Consider the following 23795-nt stretch of genomic DNA (forward strand, 5'->3'; position numbering starts at 1 on the left):
ATTGGTATTGTGCCGTTTCAAATAAAAAAAGTTGACAAAACTGCTGATTTTTCATGGGTTTACCTTCACACGCACTGACGAAACAGTCCATGAGTTGGTAGAAAAAAACTGACAGATCTATAAGCCGAACTTCAGCCGCGATGGCAATCAGAGCATAGAAAAAAGCCCGGTTCAGGACGGCCGACAGCCCTGAGTGGAAAGAAGCTTCAAAGGATGCTGAAGAGGAAGGGAAAAGTAGCTGCACCGTTGCGTGCATTTGGTGGGGAGGTCACAGTAGGACCAAACTTGAAAAAGACGGACAAAAGTCTTTTTCGACGTTTTAGCATATAGGTGTCTTCAGAGAAGTTTCCTAATACGCGATTTTAAATATTTTGAGATCTTCGCTTAAAATGCTATTAAGAGAGTATTCGGTCAAAATAAAAACAACAACATCTAGTTGCAAGATATCAAATTTAAGTCTTCAGCAAAGTTGTAGAACCATAAAATGTATGAAATTTTCTCGAAAACACTAAGTGTCCATATTGTAAGACCATTGAGATATAGTTAAATTTCTATCAACAGCCCCTCAAAATCACTTTTTTTAAATTCTTGAATTTGAATCGCATTTAATCGAGTTGACATATTCTACAAAGTTGTTGATATCATTAAGATACACAACTTTCCTAAGGACTTCAATATCGTATATCGAATGGTTTGCTTAGAAATTTAGTTTGAAGCCGAAATTTTACTAATTTTTCAATTATTATATCTCAATAAATGGCAATTCTTACAATATTGACACTCAGTGTCTTCGAGGAAAATTCATAAATTTTAGAGTTCTACAACTTTGCCGAAGACTTTAATTTGATATCTTGCAACTAGATGTTGTTGCTTTTATTTTGACTGAATACCCCTTTAATAATATTTTCAACGAATATCCTCAAATATTTAAAACCGCATATTAGAAAACTTCTCCAAAGACACCTATATGCTAAAACGTCGAAAAAGACTTGTTTGTCTTTTTTTCAGCTTGGTCTCACTGTGGGTCGGTACAACCGGCCAAATGGTGAAAAAAAGTACCTGGCGAAAATAACAATACATGTCAGGAAGCGGTAGTCTCGTCCACCGGTATTGGAGCCAGCGGCTGAATGATATGGATGTTCTCGGCGAATCGTGGCGGTGAGACCTATCTCATCGTGGAGGACAACGACTGGCAGGGCATTTCGTATTTCACATCCCCTACGAGGGAACTGAGCTCCAAGGTGAAGTTCATTTTATAAACTGAGTTCCCCACGAAGGTGCTGCTGGTGCTGACAATCAGCGAGAAGAAAGTAATGAAATTGCTTTTCTTTCACTCCGGACTGGCCTTAAACGTTGAGTCGTTCATCTGAAAATATCATAAGAACGAAGACGCGGTGTTCTCCGGATCTGGCTTCGGCTCACCGCTCAAAGCGATCGTTGGAGGAGTTGAGTAGGAATTGATAAATAAAACGAAGAAATAACTCAAAAATATGCCTATATGCATGTTTTCGTCCGTCATGGCGAATGTTCCGGTTAACTGCTGGAAGGCTGCTCGCTAGGGCGTAGAATTTTTTTTGCAAGTAAGCAAATATAATTACCTTTAATGGGAAATTTATCTAAATCTATTATTTGTCTCCATCCGAAAAAGTCCATTTTTTAATGCAAACGTTAGTTTGCCGATATCTTTAAAATATGACATTCAAGGTGTGCAATTTGTAATAAATTCACGTTTCTGAGGTTGAATATTTCAGTTAAAATTAAAAAAAAATCTTTTCTCGTTACGCTTCGCAATTATAGAATGTAGTTTTATTACACTTCGTTTATCGTACACCGAAACTCCTATTTTGTGTTGATACACAGCACTGCTGGACGGTGTCCGCCTTTTTTGAATCGCTATCGGATGGCTTCTGACTCATTTGCCTTATCATTTTACAAGTGTATCGTAGAGGATGGCTCGGGATCAACTTATTTGTATCTGTGAGAGTTGAGTGGAGTAAGTGTCGATATTGTGCCATGCATCAATTAGGTATAAAACAATCACCAACTGCAAATGCTTTAAGGTGAAACGGGATTGTGGCCTTTTCCTATACAATTTTGAGGTTAGAGTTCTTTTTACTCCTGTATTTTGATCGTAAAAAATTCGGCTTCCACTAAAAAAACAGCACTCAAATTGCTACTTCAGGCATGCAACAGTTGTGAAAACAATTAATTAAAGTTCCATGTACGTAGTCTTCATAAATCAAGAGAAAAGTAGATTGCAAAATTCGAGTTGATCGCGACCATGTCCCGTTCTATCAGACGATGTTACTGATATTTATTTGGTTTTTGCATGCGAAAAAGAAGGAAGAAAATTTTTTTGCTCTTGTCATCCCGCACCTTTTGGCAGTTACTTATGAGAGTTCGCGTAGGTGCGAGCAGCCTTCAAAATCTATTTCAACGCCGTCAACGCGAATTAGCCAAGGAATTTAGGAAATATATCAGTTTTGAACGGAAGAGTTGCCAGTTGTTTGAATATATTATAATAAACATATTTTTCAAATTCTGGTTTATAAAAAATATGTTTTTTTTCACAAATTATAAATATATCGTATTCAAGATCAATACAACATTAGTTTTTATCAACCATCAAACAACCACACTGCCTCAGAATCCAAATTACCGATTTTTTTTAAATATCCCAGCAACTGGCAACATTTTCGGTCAACCTATTAAATAAAAAGAAGTTGGTGTCTGTAAAAAGGCGTTTCACTTAAAGTAGAATCAACGGATGGGAATGATTCTTTTTGTGTGTGTTTTGTCTTAATCTCCGACGAGTTAATAGGCCATAAAAATAACAATAATCAACTGATAAAGTTAAAAAAATTAAAATATTTTTTCGCCTTTTCCCGCCTTTTACTCCAAGAACAACGTCATTAGATAACTATGATTGCAGGCTATGAGCGGTAGGCAAGCTGTTGTAGCGTCGTTGTCGAGGGTCTGGTTATTAATACAGACATAGTAACCCTTCAAAAGAATACCAATAATTTAACAATGAGTATAAATAAACGGTTTTCCAATACCATCATGGATCCAAGGCTCATCCAGAACGTTTCCAACCCGAAAATTATCTGGACTTGGTTAGGAATTGAACCTAACATTTAGGAGTGTTAACTAATCAGAATTGATTCTGGATAACGATCCAAAACTACGAGAGAGATCCTGGGATACTATAGTTCTCGATAACGAGCCTTACAGTCCACAGGCAAACCCAAGCCTTTTCAGTTTTTTCTTCAAACCCTAGTTCAAAATCGTAAAAACAGATAAATATCAAAAATCGGAATAACAGCATATATGCTATTTCATACCAAAAAGCAACTTTCCAACCCGATATGCTTTTTGTTTCAATTTCAGGGGTTTAATCCTGATGTACTCAATATCCAGATTGTCTATGTCAGTCTACGCGCGCGTGGCTCAAACATGTGTAGCCGACTCTTTTTTAAACTCTACTATTAAATATTATACAACTAATTCAAACAAAAATCCATCATCATCAGTAAACATAATAACTTAGTTTACCCAATAAATTAAAAAAAAAATACATAAATTTTACAATCTTTGTCATTAATTTACAAAAAATTCTATATAATCTGTCTACAAAACAGACTTTATGTGTGAAATACAAAGCCTTTTAAACTCCGCCATTGTTGCTGCACGTTTTACCTGTCTTGGCATCGAATTGAAAAAAATTATTCCTTTGTACGACAAAGAGATCTGTGATCTTCCAAAAAGAAAATTTGGTGTTTTAGCATCATCCTCGTTTCTAGTGTTGTACCTATGAAAATAACTTCCCCTACCAATTCGATTACACAAATATCGAGGCAGCATATTATTAAAAATTTTATATAGAAACACCATTGTCAGAAAATATACTTTTTGCTTCACAGAAAGCCATTTCAATGCGTCCAGCATAAAACTCGAGGATCTATTACATCTTAATATTAATCGCAAAACTTTATTTTGTAAGCGCTGCAGTCTCAATATTTGTGTATTGTTTGCAAGAAATAATATAGATGGGCAAAAATCTATATGTGGTGAAATGATTGACTTATAAAGACTAATTTTACTACTAACAGTCAATTCATTTTTCAAACGGCACAGAATACCGTATTTTTGCCATTTTCTTGATGACATTGTCAATGTGAGACTTAAAAGTTAATTTGTCATCAATAATCACTCCAAGATACTTTATTTCGTTTACGCGATCAATTGTCACACCATCAATTGCAATATTTACGTCTGGTCTGGAGTTGGCAGAAGAAATGATTAAGTACTTTGTTTTACTAATATTAAATTTAAGCTGTTTAAATTTCAACCAATTCGCCAGATAATGTAAATCTTGATTTAACAGTGCGGCAACGTCATTAGGATTCTTAGCCGCAATTAACAGAACAGTATTATCAGCAAATGAATTGATATCGCAAAACCGTAAAACTCGCTTCATGTCATTAATATAAATAATGAACAAAATGGACCCTAAAACACTTCCTTGCGGTACACCAAGTTTATTAGCAATGGAATCCGATTCAGAATCATTAAAACGAGTCTTCTGAGTTCTAGCACACAAATAGCTCTCAAACCATTTGTATGCTGTCCCTACGATACCAAAGCGCTCCAATGTTTGTAACAATAAGGGCCTAGAAATTGTTTCAAAAGCGCGTTTTAGATCCAAAAACACCGCAAAAACAGTTACTTTAGCCTCGATTTTTTCTTTCCATTTTGCTAACACCAGATTCAAAGCAGACTCACAAGAGTGACCCTCTCGATAACCTGATTGCTCTGGGATTAGCAAATCATTACTATTTAAATAACCAATCAACTGGCCTTTTACAAAAAGTTCTAATATTTTCGCTAATGTTTGCAACATGTTAATGGGGCGTAACTCTTCGGCTTTATCCGTATATTGAATAAATCAAATTCTTGTTTTATTTAAGCAAAGTTGCAAATAATCGTTTTATGCAATCAGTTTAACGAAAAGATAAAACAAGAATAACACTACAAATGCGATGATTTGATTTTCCATTGCTCGGATCCAATAAATCTGTTCAATTTCCTAAAAATGCACACTGACTTAGATCATATTTGCTCATGCTGCAATGATTATGTTAGCCGGTAAACGGAACGTGTAGTTCTTGCCCCTCAAAAAACATTAATTTTTGTTTATGTTTGTCTGCCTCAAAAAACAGATGAAGTGTTAATGTCACTGAAGCGAAAATTTCGAAGCTTCGTGTATCGATATTACCTACCAACTTACCATTTCATTTCAAACGTCTGTATATACCTTCGCGCCTCGCAGTTAAACATGCGTGTTGCATTACAAAACGACGAAAAATAAAGTAATGTTTTCGAAGCAGTTGTTGGATACAGGGAATAGAAAAATCTATGTTGACATTTAAACCGGCTGTTTAACAATTCCCACGGATTTTTGTCAGCTGACAGATTCTAAGGCTGAACTCATCGAAAAAATGTTCCTGAAAATCGCGCAAAATTATGAAAAACCATCTCTGTTAAAGCGAACGTGCGATTTTGGCCGCCAAAAATAAAGATGTAGATGAATTGAACATCATAAATCAAGATAAAATTAACGACCAACTACATTCCTAAAAAATCGCTGGATTCTGTCTCTAACCAAGACGACGTTGTGAGTTATCCTACCGAACTTTTGAATTCACTAGAATTGCCCGGCCTATCTCCTCACAATTTGCGGTTGAATATTGGATCGGTAATTATAATGTTGCGGAGTATCAATCAACCTCGACTGTGCAATGGCACCAAGCTTGTGGTAAAAAAACTAAACAAATGTCATTGAAGCGACAGTTCTGACAGGAAACTACAAAGGAGAAGTCGCATAAATCCCGCGTATACCAGTTATTCCTACCGACTTGCCGTTCAAATTTAAACGTCTGCGTCTCGAATTCGCGACCCAAGGACAGTCACTGACAGTTTGTGGCATAAACCTCGTGTATTCATGCTTCTCACATGGACAGCTCTATGTCGCATGTTTACGTGTCGGAAGGAACTCAGCATTATATATATTTGCTTCAGAAGGAAGGACGAAAACTAACGTTTTCCATCAGGCTTTGCGATAACTCTCTCTCTCTCTCTATATATAAACGAATAAAAGATTTGGGAAATTAGTTATTAATCATATTTACTCCCAAACCCATCACCCGACACTGTGAAATATATAGAATTTAGTGGCTAGGACCGCTTTGGCCACTTTCACAACTTGAATTATTTAGAATTCTAGAGCTTTTCATAAAATCGTTCCAGAAAGAATGGCTAGGAAGACGGGTATTACTATATTTGCAATAGGGCAGCTTTTAAATATTCGAATAGATTTTCCTCCATTACTTAAAAACGGTACAAGATATCGACCTCATTTCAATCATGTTTTCCGTTTTTAGGCCACGAACAATCATATATCAGTTTTCTAAACAATTCACAATTTTTGGTGTAAATACTCAAAATTTAAAATAATTCATTTTGGCCACTATCATATTCAAAAGACCACACCGACCAATAAAACTCAAAAAAAGTTATGTAGAAATTACTGTATACAGCTACCTAAGAGATTATTGCGAAGGCATGCAAATGAGTAACAATGTTTCACTTCTACACAATGCAGACATTGGTCAAAAATATGTTTAGTTTTGTGAAAAATTGAAAAAACGATTTTTGAAACTCACGTGTAATTTTTAACCATTTCGAAGGTAATTACTAACCCCCCCTCCCCTCTACCGCCTAATTCGTGTCCCGCGTTTGAAGCTCTCATTATCTGGCCACTTTATTATTCACTTAATTAAACAAATGGTTGTAAATATATGGAATGCTCACAATGATTTATGTGTTTTGCATTCGGTTTTGGTATGGAAGTCATTTGGAAGTCGGAATACGTGTTAGGGCACTATGTCATTGCTGATGCTCACAAACAATCCAAAGGAACATTGAATTATTTCATTCATTTCGTTTGTTATAAATATATGGCATAGTGTACTGAACTATCATTCTCTGAATTGTTCGTAGTATGTTTATTTTCAGCATGCTGCCTTACTAGGGCGACGGGGCTGCCGTCTTGGGTGTAGCTGGCGAGACACCGCATTTCTTAGTTCAGCCGTTCGCTCCGGATCAGTCGCTGTTTGAGCCGCCCCTGACCTGGGGAACAGACGCTCAGGCAAGCTGCTCACCAAGTGTGCAGAGGAGCGGCACCATCATCACTAAGTCTCACATGCTTCTGGGCTTTGCGGACGACATTGATGTAATTGGTGTTAACCGTAGAGCAGTTGAGGAGGCCTTCACGGCTCTTAAAAGGGAAGCTGCGAGAATTGGACTCACCATAAACACTGCCAAAACGAAGTACATGGTGGCTGGCAGAGAGCGTGGTAGTTCTACGGGTGTTGGTGCTGCGGTGGAGATGGATGGGGATACTTTCGAAGTGGTCGACGAATTTATTTATCTTGGTACTCTCGTGACATGTGACAACGAGGTGAGCCGCGAGGTGAAGAGGCGGATTGCGGCGGCGAATAGGGCTTATTACGGATTGCGTAGCCAGCTTAGGTCCCGTAGCCTACAGATCCGTACGAAATTTGCGCTCTATAGGACTCTGATCCTCCCGGTGGCGCTCTACGGACATGAATCGTGGACGTGGAAGGAGGCCGATCGACGAGCGCTTGGGGTCTTCGAGCGTAGAATCCTGCGATCAATACTTGGAGGCAAATTAGAGAATGGGGTGTGGCGCAGGTGCATGAATCACGAGCTGTACGAAGTATACAAACACGCTGATATTGTCAAGCTGATGAAACACGGCAGGTTACAGTGGGCTGGCCATGTAGCACGGATGGCGGATGAGCGACCGGCAAAGATAATATTTAGTAGAGAACCGGATAGAGGCCGACGACTTCGAGGCAGACCGCGCACGCGCTGGATGTGTGCTGTCGACGAGGATGCCAGAGCAGCGGGTGTAAGGGAAGACTGGAGAGTAGCAGCCCAAGACCGAGTTTTGTGGAGACGTATTCTGGATTCGGCATAGGATCTTAATGACCTGTCGCCATAAAAGTAAAAAAGTAAGTACTGAACTATACATGTAAATGACAACCCGTTGCAAAACCTTCGTTTTCATCTGAAACTGGCTAGACGTTGTTGTTGAACTGTCATGATGTTGGCAGTCCCTTCTCAACAACAAGATGATTCGCGAAGCATTGTGAATGTTTTTAAAATAACATGGTGGCTGTGGTGCTTCGCAGTATTTTCGACGTTCAACATAAATTGTATGGGCATTTTGTCAAAGTTTGAGTTATCATTTTGCTTGCTTTCATTCAAGTGCTGTTTTATGTAGACAAGTTTCAACAATTATCTTGGAGTCTTGTAAGTGAACGTAACATGAATTTATGTCGGCAATGTCATACAATAAAAATACTTAAATGAAACTCTCTCCGCTTTTAAACTTGATACAAAACTCGCATTTTTATTATGCATATTGAAATAGAATAGGGTCTCTGGGAAAGCACATCATATTCGTAGCTCATCTCAAGCAATTCCGTGACCCCTATTGTCTACGCTCACTGTATTTTAGCTTAGCGCGGTCTATACTGGAAACAGCAGCCGTTGTATGGAGTCCCTCTCACAACGTCTGGGTAAACAGAATAGGAAAAATCCAAGCGAAGTTTGTAAGGTTTGCCTTAAGATTTCTTCCTTGGCAAAACCCCGACGAACTTCCATCCTACGAGAGCCGATGTCGCTTGTTGGATATGGACACACTTCAGAAGAGACGAAAGGTAATGAGAACTGTGTTTCTGGCTAAGGTGCTTGTAGGGGACATGAATGCGCCCTGGATTCTCGCTCAGGTCGACTTAAACATCATCCCACGACCACTACGACAGCGAAGCTTCCTCCGGCTTCACCGCCATCGAACAGACTATGCGCACCATGAACCGATAAGATGTATGTGTTTACTGTGCAATCTGTGTTACCATTTGTTTGATTTCAATATTAGTATTAGAGTATTTTACGACCGTGTGACTAATTATAATTTTTAATCGTTCTTAGCAATTAAGTGTTCATGTAGACAATAGTGTCCGATGAATGTAAATAAACAAATAACAAATAACAACTAACAAATAACAATTAAGAAGTTCGAATCTCAAACAACAATTATAAAATTAGTTCGAATGTCCATTGAAACAAGGATAAACAAATCATCGATTTGCTAAGTCTTATGGAAGGTATACTTATACAAAGCTATAATTATGAAAAACACTTTTTAGGTTGAACAAACTTTCAAAACCTTCAAATCGATAGAAAGAAGTTCACAGCGACGCCCAACAGAAAACGGGTTCACACTATTGTCATAAAAAATTAATGCTTTCTGTTGCTGCTCGAACGTCCAAAATGATTTCTTCACAGCTTTTGTCAAACTATAACTGTATTAAATGCCGGCAGTGTTAATGCTACCTTCATTAGCAGCAATCGTGCGGCCGACCGAGAAAGGAACGGTGGCACTCTACTAGCCTACATTAGTGCCTCGTATATGCATGTGGCACGCAAGATATGGAGAGCATTTAAAAACAATTTAGTAGATAATTACCTTGTATTCGACGCCATTGTAGATGCACTCATCGACGACCATCATCGTTAGATCCCGTCCGGTTGAGTGTGGCACCATCATGTGACTCGTGGTTGTGTTATGGTGGCTTCGTTCAGCCTCATCTTCCCTGCTATGTACGGTGCCTCCTTCCGCACCGTCACGTTCATCTTCCTCCATACTTATATCCGAAAGGTCAGCAAGTTCGGTATGGAACTTTTTGTCGTAGCCTACGGTAGTAGTGGGGCTCTCAGTGGTCGGACCCCGAGTGGTTGCTGTTGTGGCTAGGTCTGGAGCAGTGACGAAATTAATTGGCCCATCGAAACCGAATCCAATCGAGCGCCCTTGAGGTATGGCTTCCCCGGATGATTTCACATCGCTCATTTTAAGTAATTCTTCTGACGAACTTTCTCCCACTGGGACAAAGTGGTCCAGTATGGAGGGAGAATTATCCGGATTACGATCGTTGCTGGCTTCAGCCATAGATTGGACGTGGAGCAGAACCGGTTTCTCAGTTGAATGCATCTCCATACTGCTGCTTGCCTCATTCGATACGGATTCCGATGACGTCGCCAGGTGTGAAGATGACTCCTGGCTTGCGGGATTCTGCGTTGAAGAGGAGCTGACGCTGTCAGACGTTACCGTCTCTTTGGTTGTCGTTTCATTTTTGTTATTGATGGGTTTGGTAAGAGGAACAACACCCAGTGGTGCGAGTGAACTTGACTCATCGTTGGTGAGAGTTGTGCTGGATTCATTTGTCGTCGTTGATATATCTGAAAAAAAAAAGCAAAACGTTATTTCATTATCTGTGTCATTTTTACTAAGAGTGAACTATGAAATTAAAGTAATTATTTTTGCTATGCAGTCAATAACAGAATGATTAGTAAAAAGCCCCGAACGACAATGGCTTGTATAGCTTGGTGTCGATATTTTTGTTTTATAACTTGCACTTTGGGTATTTGCAGAAAATAGTGATAACGATCAGAGTTGAATAACCTAATTCGAGCGACCACTACTGTCAGTCATAAGTATGAATCCGAGTGTTATGAAGCAACTTTAAAACAACTTTGTGCAGTCTTTTTAATTCTAGTTTTAAAATGTGAAGTAGAAGGCTGATTTTGTAGTTATTAAATTAAGAACACAATAAAAAAAAATTTTCCTAGCGATGTTCAATGGCTTTGACACTATTTTTCTAGCAAAGCAAGTAACATTCTCCATCCCTTAATGACTTCATACTTTAACTTTTTCTTTTCTTTATCTTGGAAAAATATTTTGAAGCGGTGCAATTGCTGCTATCCATCGCACAAGTTTACAAATTTGCGCCAGCATCATCGTAGACTGTATCATTAGAGAAAACATACGCAAGAGATACCAAAACTCTACCCGTATTCGATAATTAATATTTCACCCTTTTTATGCCAGGTCAGAACTCTATTGTGTTGTTTTGGGGATGCCCGCACTCATGTACCCGGGAAACTCGATTCGTTCGAATACATACTCCCCGTGAGAGTACAAGTTTCAAGCAAGTTTGAAAAGTATTCACTTGAAAAGTCCCAATGATCTATATTGATTCGATATAAACTCTGCATTTGTTTCATGCCGATACCGTATACAACGATGGAAATTGAGCTTTCTGAGTGATGTTACCAGGTCTGGGAAAATTGCCGTAAACTGAAGGACTTTTTTTTTCTTCATCTATAATTTATTTGACACGGCACAAATACAATTCAATGTTTTACGGCGCCAATTATATTTGATTGCTTACTTTCTAGAGTATCTTAATAACTAAAAGCAAATTTTTTATCCTCGCTGCCGACTACCAGCTGAAACTAAATCTAACTTAAAACTAGAATGTTTTGCATTTAAAGCACTGGTTTGTTGTTTGATGGTTTTCCATTGCCATAGGTAAGCAGCATATGTAATATGTTCCGCTGCTGGGTCAAGATATTACGGACTGGCATATTGGGTTGTCTCCCTCGGGCCCTGAGAGTATCGTGCAGGTCTGGTTGCTGTTTCCGGATCCGGGGTCCTAAAGTGTTCTTGTCGTTTGGTTGGATGTAGGCGGAAAGGAATAGGACTAGTCTGGGGCGTGAATGGACTTCAGGAAAACGTATATAAGGGGCATGTAGGGTAGGTCACGACTCGCCAAGACATTACGAACAGGAACAGCAGGCTGCCTACCTTCGGCCTGCAGGGAAGCTATTAATTTAGACCTGGCGTCACGTTGTACAGGGCATGACCAAACAACGTGCTCTATGTCGTGATAACCTTCACCACCAATACGACGGAGATGCGTGTCAAATCTATAGTGATTGGACATAAGCCGGGACATCACGCAAATGAAATCCCGACCTACATCCAACCCCTTGAACCACGGGCTCGTCGATACCTAGGGGATAATGGAATGTAACCACCTTCACAGTTCCCCTCTGGTCCAAGAATTTTGCCAACTGATGATTGTATTCTGACATACAAGTGCGAAAAATTCATTAAAAGCGATTGGTCTTTCATAAATGTCACCGTTTGTTGCGCCCACCTTAGCCAAAGAGTCCGCTTTTTCATTGCCCGGTATCGAGCAGTGAGAAGGGACCCACGCTAAGGTAATCTGAAATCATTTACATAAAAATTGTAAAGAAGGGGGCTTAAACATGAGCCCTGGGGAAGACCCATGTAGCTAATTCGAAAAGTTGCCAAATCGCCATGCGTAAATTGCATGTGCTTTTCGGACAACAAATTGTGCAAAAAATTGTTTGGAATTGGAGAAAATCCTTGTCGGTGAAGTTTACCCGAAAGAATGTCAACAGAAACGGAATCAAAAGCCCCTTTAATGTCCAAGAACGCAGACGCCATTTGTTCTTTGCGAGCATACGCCAGCTGAATATCTGTTGAAAGCAACGCAAGACAATCATTCGTCCCTTTGGCACGGCAGAAGCCAAACTGAGTATCTGATAGCAGACCATTTGATTCGACCCAATGGTCTAAACGACGGAGTATCATTTTTTGCATCAACTTCCGGATACAGGATGGCATTGCAATCGGCCTATAAGAGTTGTGATTGTGAGAGCTGGTTTCCCTGGTTTTTGGATGGCGATCACCTTCACTTGTCTCCTATCCTGCGGTACAATATTTTGCTCCAGGAACTTATTGAACAGGTTCAACAAGTGCCTCTTGGCATTGCCGGGTAGATTCTTCAACAAGATGAATTTGATTCCATCTAACCCAGGCGCGTTATTGTTACAGGACAGGAGGGCAACTGAAAATTCTGCCATCGTAAAAAGGTGATTCTGTCACGTCGTGGCCCGGAGACGCATCGCGAACAATGTTTTGATCAGGAACAGAGTCCGGACATACTTTTCTGGCAAAATCAAATATCCACCGACTTAAAGACTCCTCGCTTTCGTTGACCGTTACGCGATTCCGCATTCTTCGGGCTGTGTTCCAAAGAGTGCTCATCGATGTCTCCCTCGACGTCTCGTTCACGAACCGACGCCAATATCCGCGTTTCTTTGCTTTAGCCAAGCTTTTAAGCATCAAGCTTCGAATACCGTATATAGTCGCCAGGTAAACCTCCCTTTTGGAAGGCCAAAAAACGCGTCCGATCTTTGCGTGTAGACATCGGGGCACTCTTGGTCCCACCACGGAGTGGGAGGCCGTTCTTTGATCGTTACGCCGGGATATTTCTTCGTTTGGGCTTGTAACGCGGCGTCGAGAATCAAGCCCGCGAGGAGGTTGTATTCTTCAAGTGGTGGATGATTAGATGAACAAAAAAAAGTGGTGGATGATGTTGAATCGGCTCGACCGCTTTTGAAATCATTTCATCGTATAACTTCCAATCGACATTCCGTGTGAGGTCATACGGAATATCAACTGATCGCGTGCAAGTTGAACCATTATCAATTGAAATTTGGATAGGCAAATGATCGCTACCGTGAGGGTCGAGGATTCGAGCGGTTATTATTGTAAGGGGAACCCCAAGCCACACCATGAGAGTTCAAGTCTCCCAAAATCAAACGTGGCGAGGGAAGAAGTTCTATTAAATCAAAGAGCAGCCGTTGCCCAACCTGTGCTCTGGGAGGAATATATATTGAGGTAATACAAAGCTCTTTACCTTGTATTGTCATTTGACATGCGACAACTTCGATGCCTGGAATCAAGGGAGGTTAATACGATAGAAAGAATAGCACTTTTTAATCAAGGCGAATAATATTAAAATCATGGAAGTTGAGATCAGTATTTGAAGTGAGCCAAGTTTCACAAAGGGAAAATGCATCGCATTTGTGTTTATTTATCAAAACTTTAAACGAATCAATTTTTGGTAAAATACTTCTACAATTCCACTGTAAGACAGAGATAGAATCCTTCATATACGCAGATGAATTAGGCATCGAAGGATACAATCGCTGCGAGGAGCGGCCATCGGGCAATCAACTGCTTCAAAAATGATCTAACTGTTGGGAGGAATGCTGTAAGAAAAATTTTAATTGGATCGAGTACATTGAAAGTTTCAAAAATCCAGTCCACAATGTCAGAAAATTTCACTAATCCGGAGTTTGTTTCATCAACTGGATGTGCAAAAGGAACAACTGGGGTTTGAGATGTTCTTGGCAGTGCTGGGAACTCCTTCTGGGACTGTAAATTTGCAAACCCAGGAGGAGTTTGCTTCGGTTTTACCGCAGCACTGTTTGGTTTGTTTGCACCTTTCATTCCACTTTGGGAAATCTTAAGACCTTTTCGGGGAAGTTTAGGAGAAGAAATATTTTTCCTCTTTCTAGACTTCCCAGGATTGGCATAAGATGTTCCAGCTGGTGAATCGTCAGAATCGGTTTCATCAGAGGACAACAGATCAAAGAGGTTCGATGTTATGGTAGAAGTGGTCACGGTCTTCTTCAGCATCTCAGCGTAGGAACGCTTTGAACGCTCCTTAAGTGACCGCTTGTTTTTATCTCTGCGCTGCATGTACACCGGGCATGTGGAGAGCTTATGCTGATTTTCCCCACAGTGAATACATTTTTCAGCATTAACACTGCAAGAATCTTCCGCATGAGTCTCCCCACACTTGCTACATCGTGCCTTATTGCAGCAGTAGGCGGCTGTGTGGCCTAACTGCTTGCAATTGGTGCAATTCATAACACGGGGTACATACAATCGCACAGGCAGACGAACCCGGCCGATCGAGACGTGGCTAGGGAGTGCAGATTCGGCAAACGTAACGCGAAACGAATCTGACGTAGTGTACACTTTTTTACCGCAGACGAGAGACATGGACCGCAATTGCTTACAATCCAAAATCTTCGCCTTTGTTTCGGTATTTTTCAAGCAACCAGCTGCGCTTTTCAGGATACACTCGACAGGCAGACTCGTGCAGGTACATACACGCGATACTCGCGTGTAAAGAGCTCGGTGCAAGCTATATCATTGGCCTACTTCAGGTCACTGACTGTGACACGGAGTTTGTTTGGCCTTACTTTGTAAATTTCGGTCACATTCTTGTAGTGTAACGTCAAATCTTTCGCAATTTGTAAGATGTTATGCGATTTTAAATTCAATCCTGCTTTTGGCCGGAAGCAGACTAAAAAAGAACTGCGCCCCGCTCCGTCTGTGTCATCTACGGTAAACTACAATTTTTCTCCTGGAGTGAATATATTCAAACTCTAGAAAATAATATAACAAAACAAAAAGCGGAATTGAGTTAAATTTGTAAGGAGAATCGTACACAACAAAATGAGTCGGAAACGTCCACTGCCAAAAATTTTAATATGGCACGATATACAACCAATAAAAGGTGATGCATCCACACCGTGAATGTGCTCGTAAACTGAATCTTCGGCACACATGGTCGTCAAAAAAGCTGACCACAAAGGTGACACGCATCCGTATGGGTCAGCAGAATGACAACTAGTTGTTTCACGATTTATCAGATGGAACTGTTCGCGTATTGTCTTCGTTTAGCTTATTGTTTCATTTGATTCAAAGGACTATGTATCAAATAGAGGTACAAGTGTAAAATTTAAATCCAATTATGCAACCATACAGTTGTTAGATTTTGAGCTCATGTTATATCTCAGTGATTTCAAATCAGTTTCTCTAGTTTTCAACATTTCGAAAGCAGGTACTTCGAAGAACTATTGACTGTTGAAAAAGAATTTTCAATGTATAAGATGAATAAGAAAAATATGTGTTAATTCATCAGTAGCTTTAAGCGTGATTTTTCGCTGCTAAACTATCTCAAAAACGGTACATTGTTTTTGAATAAATTGTGTATATTTTTCTGCACACTTCTAGAATCAAATCTCTTATTCAAACGGCCTTGATACGTACTGAATAATCGTAATCGTAAAGCAAAGAACTTTAATTTACTTGTTCGCCTTTCACCCAAAGAAAATCATAGTTCCTTTTTGTAAGTATGCACGTGTCCTCTTCAATTTTTTGAACCTATGTTTATGGTAAAAGTTTTGGAAATTAGTAAGTGTGAAACTGGCAGAATTTGAGAACAAAAAAGACTTGCTTTAATACTGGCACTGTCTATATTCTCACAATTCCGCAGAGCTGCACCATTGTTGCGGAGTTGTACCATTATGGAAAACATATTCAAAATCCAGTATTATCAAGACTCCACCCACCAGAATTTTATCATCTTGTTTTTTTTTGGTGCCTGTAAATTAAACTTTTTCGATTGCTCGTTTCTCATACGGTAACAAATTTTCGGGTAAGTTTTAAAATTCACATAAATTCACATGCAAAGTCTGTATTGATTTGGAATAGAGTCTGCAGTCGTGTTATGTATGTGTGTCGCATACAAAAATTAGGTTGAAGAATAGCAAATAATATGAAAAGTGAAAGAGTATGTACCTGAGTACACAAATGTAGGCTTGGCGTAAGAATACAGATGGAATAATGAATAGTCTTGGCTATAGCTAAATTCAAAATTTCAAATTACTTCTTAAACACATAGAATAGCAATTTAAATTTTCTACGAAGGCCGTGAACAATCGAATATGCAAAAAAAAACGTCAACTGCCAAAATTCACACAACAGGAGGTAGCTTATTGGAATCGTTCTGGCGATGTGCGTCCGCTTTTGCACCGCAAAATATTCGTAAACTCAGTTTTTGTTACATACGGTAGTGAATAAAACTAGCTACGAAAGCCGTACACATCCGTATGGGTCAGCAGAAAGACAGTTGGCAAAATTTACTCAAAATTTGCAAAATTTACTAATTTGCAACAATGTTGGAAGCATCGTGCTCGTAAAAAAACCAATAACGGTCATGTGAACTCATACAGCACACCTGTTTTGGTGGAACAGTTCCCGTATAGGATAGATTAACTTACAGTGGTTAACTTACAGTGGTAAACTTACTTACACTAACATTAACTTACAGTTACCACCCGTAAGGTTAACTCAATTTCTTTCAGCATAAATCGGAATTTATAAAGGTCGTGATGCAGATTGGTTGGATAAGATGTTTCCCGATAAAAATTTTCTAAAAGTCCCTCAAAGATTCGCACAAATTGAGTTATTTTTTTTAAGTGGTCCACTATAGGAAAGGAGTCCACCATAAGGTAATTTACCCTATATCAAGAAAATAAACAGTTTTCCGTCAGAGTGGTCCACTGGATGAATTGGTCAATCCAAGGTAGTCCTACGCTATAACAAAACCGGCATCGAACTTTTCTTATGAACCTGTAAAAACTAGAGTAATTAACATATAGTAGACTCGTTTCCAGTGTTGGATCACCCTTCGGATTTATTCAATTTTTGCGAAAAGTCGAGGGATTTCCAGGAAACAATAATTGGAAAACATCTTATCCAACCAATCTGCTTTAAAATCAAGAGAAACATTTTTAAATTCTGATTTACGTTAAGAGAAATTTAGTTAATCTGACGAGTGGTCCACTATAGGGAAGGGGCCCACTACTGGTTAATTTACCATAAATCCAGAGCCGTATATTTCTCCCGAACCTTAAATTGGCATAATGATTCCTCCTGACTTCAAAATAAGCAAGGCAAAAATGGGGTAAAACTATTTTGGATGGGCAACGTCCTATAGTGGACCACCAATCAGATTAACTCAATTTATACGAAAATTCTAGGGATTTCCGGACAACTCTTTTTTCTTAAGAGTGCCCGTTTTGATTTGTCCAGAAGAGTTTTATGTAACTAAATGGTTACTTACTTACTTTCCTGGTGGTGCGTCACAATCAGGGATGGTATTCTACGCAATTTTTAGGAACTCGAAGGTAATCTACGTAGAAAACTGTATTCTACGTATTCTACGGTAGAAAACCTCTTGTGAATAGAAAACTCTCAAACACTCGAAAATTCACAGTATGAGTCATAAAACGCCATTCGCTGCGCTGATTAGGTGTATTTAAGTAACGGGAGAATTATTATAACAAAAAAAAAAGAAACACGAAGAAGCAAGAAAGTATTTTTCCGAAACACTTGTGATTATGGCGAAATAAGCAATGATAAAGAAACTCAAAAAAGCAAACAAAGTTTTCACTCAATAATTTCAATCGTAATTCACGGTTCAACAACATATTTGTCATCCAAAATGCTAATGAAAGCAAAATCGCATAATATACGTCACATACAGAATCAGTGCAACAGCAAAGGCGCATCTAAGGCCTGATTTCTACAGAACAATGCTATCGCTGTCAAATCTCATATATTTAGAGCGTTCTCAACAACTCAATGGTTCATGGTTCCCCTGACATATATAAAAAAAGCCCATCAAAAATTCCATGCAACTTTAAACGGTTGTAGGAAGAATTCTTTACACCCTCGGAAAAAATAACTCTAAAATGAGTAAGATTTGACGCATTTTCGTAAAAAGGGGAACAACTCTGAGAAACTCCGTAAATCCGTGATTGTTACTCACTTTTTGGGTACTCAGTTTTGAGTTAAGCAATTACTCATTTTTTGGTTCTGAATTGCTACTTAATTTAATTTACAAAACATACTTGGGTTTGTTGTTTGTACTGGCTAGAAAGCCCTAGAATATTTTGCAAATGGAAGGTTTTTCTAATCCGAAAACTTATGAAACACATCAAAAACAATCGGTGAAGATTAAAAGCAACGATTTTGAATGTCAAATTTGTTCTCAATTCACACAAAATAATCATCAAAATTAAAAATAAATAATTGCGCAATAGTAAGTGTCCCGACAAAGAACTCTGCGGCCCCCTTTGCGAAGTACAGAGAGCATTGCGGCCCCTTAAAGAATTTCAGATATAAGTTTTGCAGTACGAGGCTGCGTAGTCTCATATCGTCTTGCAAGTCTAATTTGTTTCACGTCTTGGCCCTCATACGCGGCAGAGTTGAAAACCCGTTTTCAAAGAGATATCGGAGTGAAATTTTAATAGTTTCGCGGGACCACTTTCATGGCTGTCTCGGGCAGGGTCGGGATTCCATCCTGTTCCGATGCCTTGCTCACCTTTAAGAAGTTGCCGATCACGATGAGTTTCTCATTCGTTACCCCGGATGTCCATTATTGCGTCAGTTCAGTAGTATGCTGGTGACTTTACATTTCTGGGCTGGCGAGTACTAGGCACCAACATCAAAAGTTCGCAGCTCTTGAAGCGTTACGCCTTTTGTTCGAAGTATCGATATTCGACAAGTTGCAGTCATTTAAAAAGATAAGGAAAAGCAATGAACTTAAATTACTTCCCTGTGGGACATCAACCTAATTCTTGAAGGTATGGGATTCAGTAGAACCAATGTAAACAATGTACAAAATCGTCAGAAGAGCCAAGTCGGCTTAGCTTTCCTATGAATGTGTAGTGGTCAATGCGGTCGAGGACAGCCTTAAGATCATTGTGCACTGTGTCAACTTAGGCATTTTCCTAAGTGTTTCTAATGCAAAACTAGCAGAGTTCGAGCAGGTTTTGTGACAGCCGAACATTTGGGAAAGAAGCCGTGTTGCTCCATCATGATGTATGTTATCTCAGTCCTTAAACTTCTAAATAATTCATCCAATCTTTTTGCTGTTAAAAAATGAACTGTGGTAAATTAATATCGTTGTTGATAAATCACAAATTACGAGAAAGGCTTATTTGAAAAAAAAAAAACTATAATTTGCCGTACTCAATTTTGAAATATCTCAAAAACGAATGCATTTAAAAAGTTAGTCGTCGAGTGCTTTTAATTTGAAATTCTATTTGAATCTTACTGCATCATTAGAGTTTAATTACACTGGTAAGGGAGCCTACTTAAATGATACCCCTTCCCCCTCGTAGCATTTGGTCACAAAATCTCAACCCCTCCTGAAAAAAAACGTAGCATTAGATGAAACTCCCTTCCCCCCCGTTCTAACAAAAAACAAGCTCTAACATTTATAAAAAAATATTCGCAAAAATAAATGATGTCGACTGCGCTCTAAAAAATTGTCTTCTGCTTTACTTTTTGGTACGAGAGAAAAAATATTTATGCAACTCCATACGGTACATGTCTGTAGAAAACACAGAGAATATTCACGAATTTGTCAAAAAAAATCACTGCACTTACAAGCTTGTAAAACAAAAGAGTATCTTGTAATTTTCACTGTCAAAAGGCAGGGAGGATCGCTGAATGCCACAGATAAAAAGATGTTGACGCTCTGGCGGCAAAGCTTTGCGCGATCTTTCAGTGTATTTTTAGTGTACATTTTTTCTGCAAAAAATTGTTCTTTCAAAATAAAATGCATCGTCGATTTCAATCCAACCCGTGCTCCCTTGTCTCACAGCTTGTCACAAAACAATCATACAACCCCCTCTCCGCCTATCAATGCTATGTCGTTCAAGTAAGCTCCCTGAACACAAGTTTTACTCTAGAGTTCAAACTGGGAAAAAATGAAGAATTATAGCTTTTTAACTATTCCTGTGAATCTTGGTACCTCTAGCAAAGAAAACTTTTTCAGAGACTTAAATGAGTTTTCTCGTAAGCCATCGAAGAAGCGACTGGCAATTAATTATTTTGATGCACTTCTGCATACAATCAAATTTACAGAAATGTTGAAATCTGTTTGAGCTCTAGGGAAGAACCTCTCTTTACCAGTGCAATTGAACTCCAGTGATGCAATATGATGAGGAAAAATTACAAAATGAATCAGATGAATCGTGATTGGGACTAGCAATGCATTCTAATTGTACATCATACTGCTAATTGAGATAAATAATGATCTCTTCCGAATTTTCTATTTCCAGAAAGAATAAAAAAAACTTTTATTCAAATATCTATGATTCATTTGTTATAACAGTTCATAAAATGGACTTGCATATTTTTCTAAGATTTGTTACATTTTTATGGAAAATGTTATTTTGAAGAGGACATCAAGAGAATCGCGATTTTGTTTGTGTAATGCAGATTTATGAAAAGTGACAGTTCTTCATTAAATGATAGATTTACGGTATTTCTCACTACATTCTTGATTATCAAATTTTCTTCTGAAATGAAGCTTATTTACGCGGTATGCAACTATTTGAAAAAAAAAAAATCTCTGTCACTCAAAACATTCCATTCAACGAAAAAAGACGAAAGTGATACACTGATCAGATCAACGGGCCTGTTGACGTTGGTGTACTTTGTATGGCTTGTCATATTTTTATGTTATGCTGCTTTAACCCCCTTTCTTCCCATTGAATGCCCTGTATTATGTAAAATGGAGCATCATTTCTGGTTCGTCCCAAATCATCATTGACACTGTTCGCTCATTTTTAGAAACTTTTCCATTCGACCTCAAAAATTTACTGTGCTGTTTATAGCAGACATCTATGACTTAGTTAAACTGCCATTTGTTTGTTTCTATACCGGGCGGAACACAGTCAGAATCCAATGCTGAGTTTTCTCGTCTTTTTACGCCGTTAAAAGGGTGATCAAACCACGGAAGCTTTGATAGGAAATTGTTTGTGAAATGCCTCTGGGTATCATTGCTGTTTCTTTCGGATTTTACAACAAAGTTTTCACATTAATTGTAATGCAGATGAACAAGGTTTAAGAGCAATAAAATAGTTTAATGACTGTTACGAACAACCTATAAACGCTGACTAGTACGGACAACCTATTATTTCGAGGCTTAACAAGTAACGTTTAATTTTGATACTGATGTTTTGTATAAGAAACTTATGTTCAATCAATTACAATCAGCTTAGTTCTTTCTCTAACGAAACCGCAACCAAAACACTAAGTTAGTGCCCGTACACTACCATTAAGAAAGGGAGGTACGGTTGTATTGTAGGTCTTTACACACACAGAAAACATTTTTATCATTTCCCATAAACAATCAGCGTCGGCAACTTCACGTTCGATGATTACCCTGAACTTCGAACACTGCGCTTATGCCATTCGCCTTGATGGGCCCAGGTTTTTTCCATTATGTTTATACCACATCGTGCTGGTTGAAAATCCGTGTCACGTGCTCAGTGGTGAAGTGTTAAAGGTGCTAGACCCGAGAGAGACTGGTTGGAATTCCCGTTAAGCATAGAGCGATTCTAATCAAATACTAGCTTCATCCATTGGTGCTTAGTCATGGTTGAAAATCAGATCCAATCTATCGATGTTTTTGATAGATAAATGCGGTGCTACGTGCGAGACGTGAGGTCGAATCGAACAGGGAGTTTTGTTGGCCAGTGGTCTACTGATTAATAATACTGTATCATTATTAGCCATGAGAAAACATCTTATTATTACCACAAGATTCTTAGAGCATCTTGAAAGCCATCGCGATATAAATTTGTTTAGCAAAATAAAAGATCTCTAGACGCTAATGTTATAAAAAAAATGTTTGGTATTCTGAGCGTCTGGTCAGACGTGTTTTCGTCTCGTAAGTCGTCGTATTACGGGATCGAAAACGGGTTTCTGTCTTGCAGACGAGCTCAGGTCTTTGGCTGTTGGATTGTTTGCGTTCGGGCTCATACATGAAAGCTTTATTTGTATTGTTTGCTGCATAGAGCACGTTTGGATTCTGCGGAATTTTGCTTCTTGCGTGGAGTCCGTTAGTTAGTCAAGGCGAGTTTATGGTCGGACAAATAATCTGTACGTTGGTTCGAGTATTAAAAAAAAAACAAAAAAAGCCATACCTTCACTGCTACTCTGTCCTGTACAAACTGCAAACACGATGCACTGTAATCCTATCAGCCAAATCAGCCGTGGCAATCGGTGGTTAGACTTTCCCATTTTTTGCCGCACTATTGATTTATATTATTTCCCACAATCGCTAACCAATCACTGCACTTAGTCACCCTGGCACACAACCATCCGCCCGAAGCCAAATAACCGCACCGAAATGTGGGCGCAACTTGTTTCTTCCGTAACGCGATCACGATCTTTGGTTACCGGTTGCCGAAAGGCCAAACGCGAAGTAAGATTCCTTCCGAGATCGCACTAATTACAGATGGTTTTACAATTTCAATTCCGGCTTCCACCGATATCAGATGCACAACGCCGGTTGCAGTGAAAGCACTTGTTGTATCACTGGCTGTTGCTGCTGCTGCCGATTTCGATGTCGCTGTTGATGTTGATGGAAATGGTTACGCAACACCAGTCGCAACGCATAAAACATTTTCTTCTGCTGATAGTTGACTTGTTTGGTTAACTTTTGCTACCCGCTCTTTATCACTGTTGATCACATTTTTTCTCGCTCTTTCTTCCTTTTGTTTTCACTCAATCTTTATGACCTTACCACTGGTACTATGCTTCGATTTTATTTCGGAAATTGCTATCTACCGTAGCCAATTATGAGCAGCACATTTACTTTAAATTTCTCGTTGCTCCCACACAACTATCGTGACTCTAATGCCCGTGCGGTTTCGTCTGAAGAACGCTGAAATGATAGAAAAACGAAATACAATTGAATAAAAAAGCCTTGTCGTGAAACATCTGCTGGGATTCAACAAGTTCGCAATGGATCTATACAATGCTGAAAAAAATCTTTAATTGGCTAATCTTTGCTTTGCGGATCCTGTTTTTTGTCGAATTGGAGGTGATAAATACTGCCGTTGCCGCCCGCCGAGCACAATTATGGTGATATGGTGATTGAGGGGCTGCGTAAAAAATTGGATTCGCGGTGGTTTTGATCCCCGATATGGCGTGATTTCGTTGTTTGTGCAAAATCATCATTCAAACTTGGGAGAGACTCTAGCCTTAGCTACCGTTGAGTTACTTCAACTAGAATTTAGATAAAGAATTTTCATGTTCTATG

General features: G+C 39.0%; 1 protein-coding gene across 4 annotated transcripts in view; it reads right to left on the reverse strand.

The window, feature by feature from the left end:
- The window catches only part of LOC129727577 (putative epidermal cell surface receptor), a 127654-nt gene that overhangs the window by 58704 nt on the left and 45155 nt on the right, over positions 1–23795 (reverse strand). For all 4 annotated transcript variants that reach the window (XM_055685547.1, XM_055685546.1, XM_055685544.1 and 1 more), the window contains exons 2-3: positions 22675–23417; positions 9620–10389 (exon numbers count right to left, since the gene is read on the reverse strand). In XM_055685547.1, the coding sequence (XP_055541522.1) occupies positions 9620–10389; positions 22675–22771 (867 nt within the window). In that variant the 5' untranslated portion in view covers positions 22772–23417. The remainder of the gene's footprint in view (positions 1–9619; positions 10390–22674; positions 23418–23795) is intronic.

This window comes from Wyeomyia smithii, chromosome 3, assembly GCF_029784165.1.
Source record: "Wyeomyia smithii strain HCP4-BCI-WySm-NY-G18 chromosome 3, ASM2978416v1, whole genome shotgun sequence".
Classification (NCBI taxonomy): Eukaryota; Metazoa; Arthropoda; class Insecta; order Diptera; family Culicidae; genus Wyeomyia; species Wyeomyia smithii.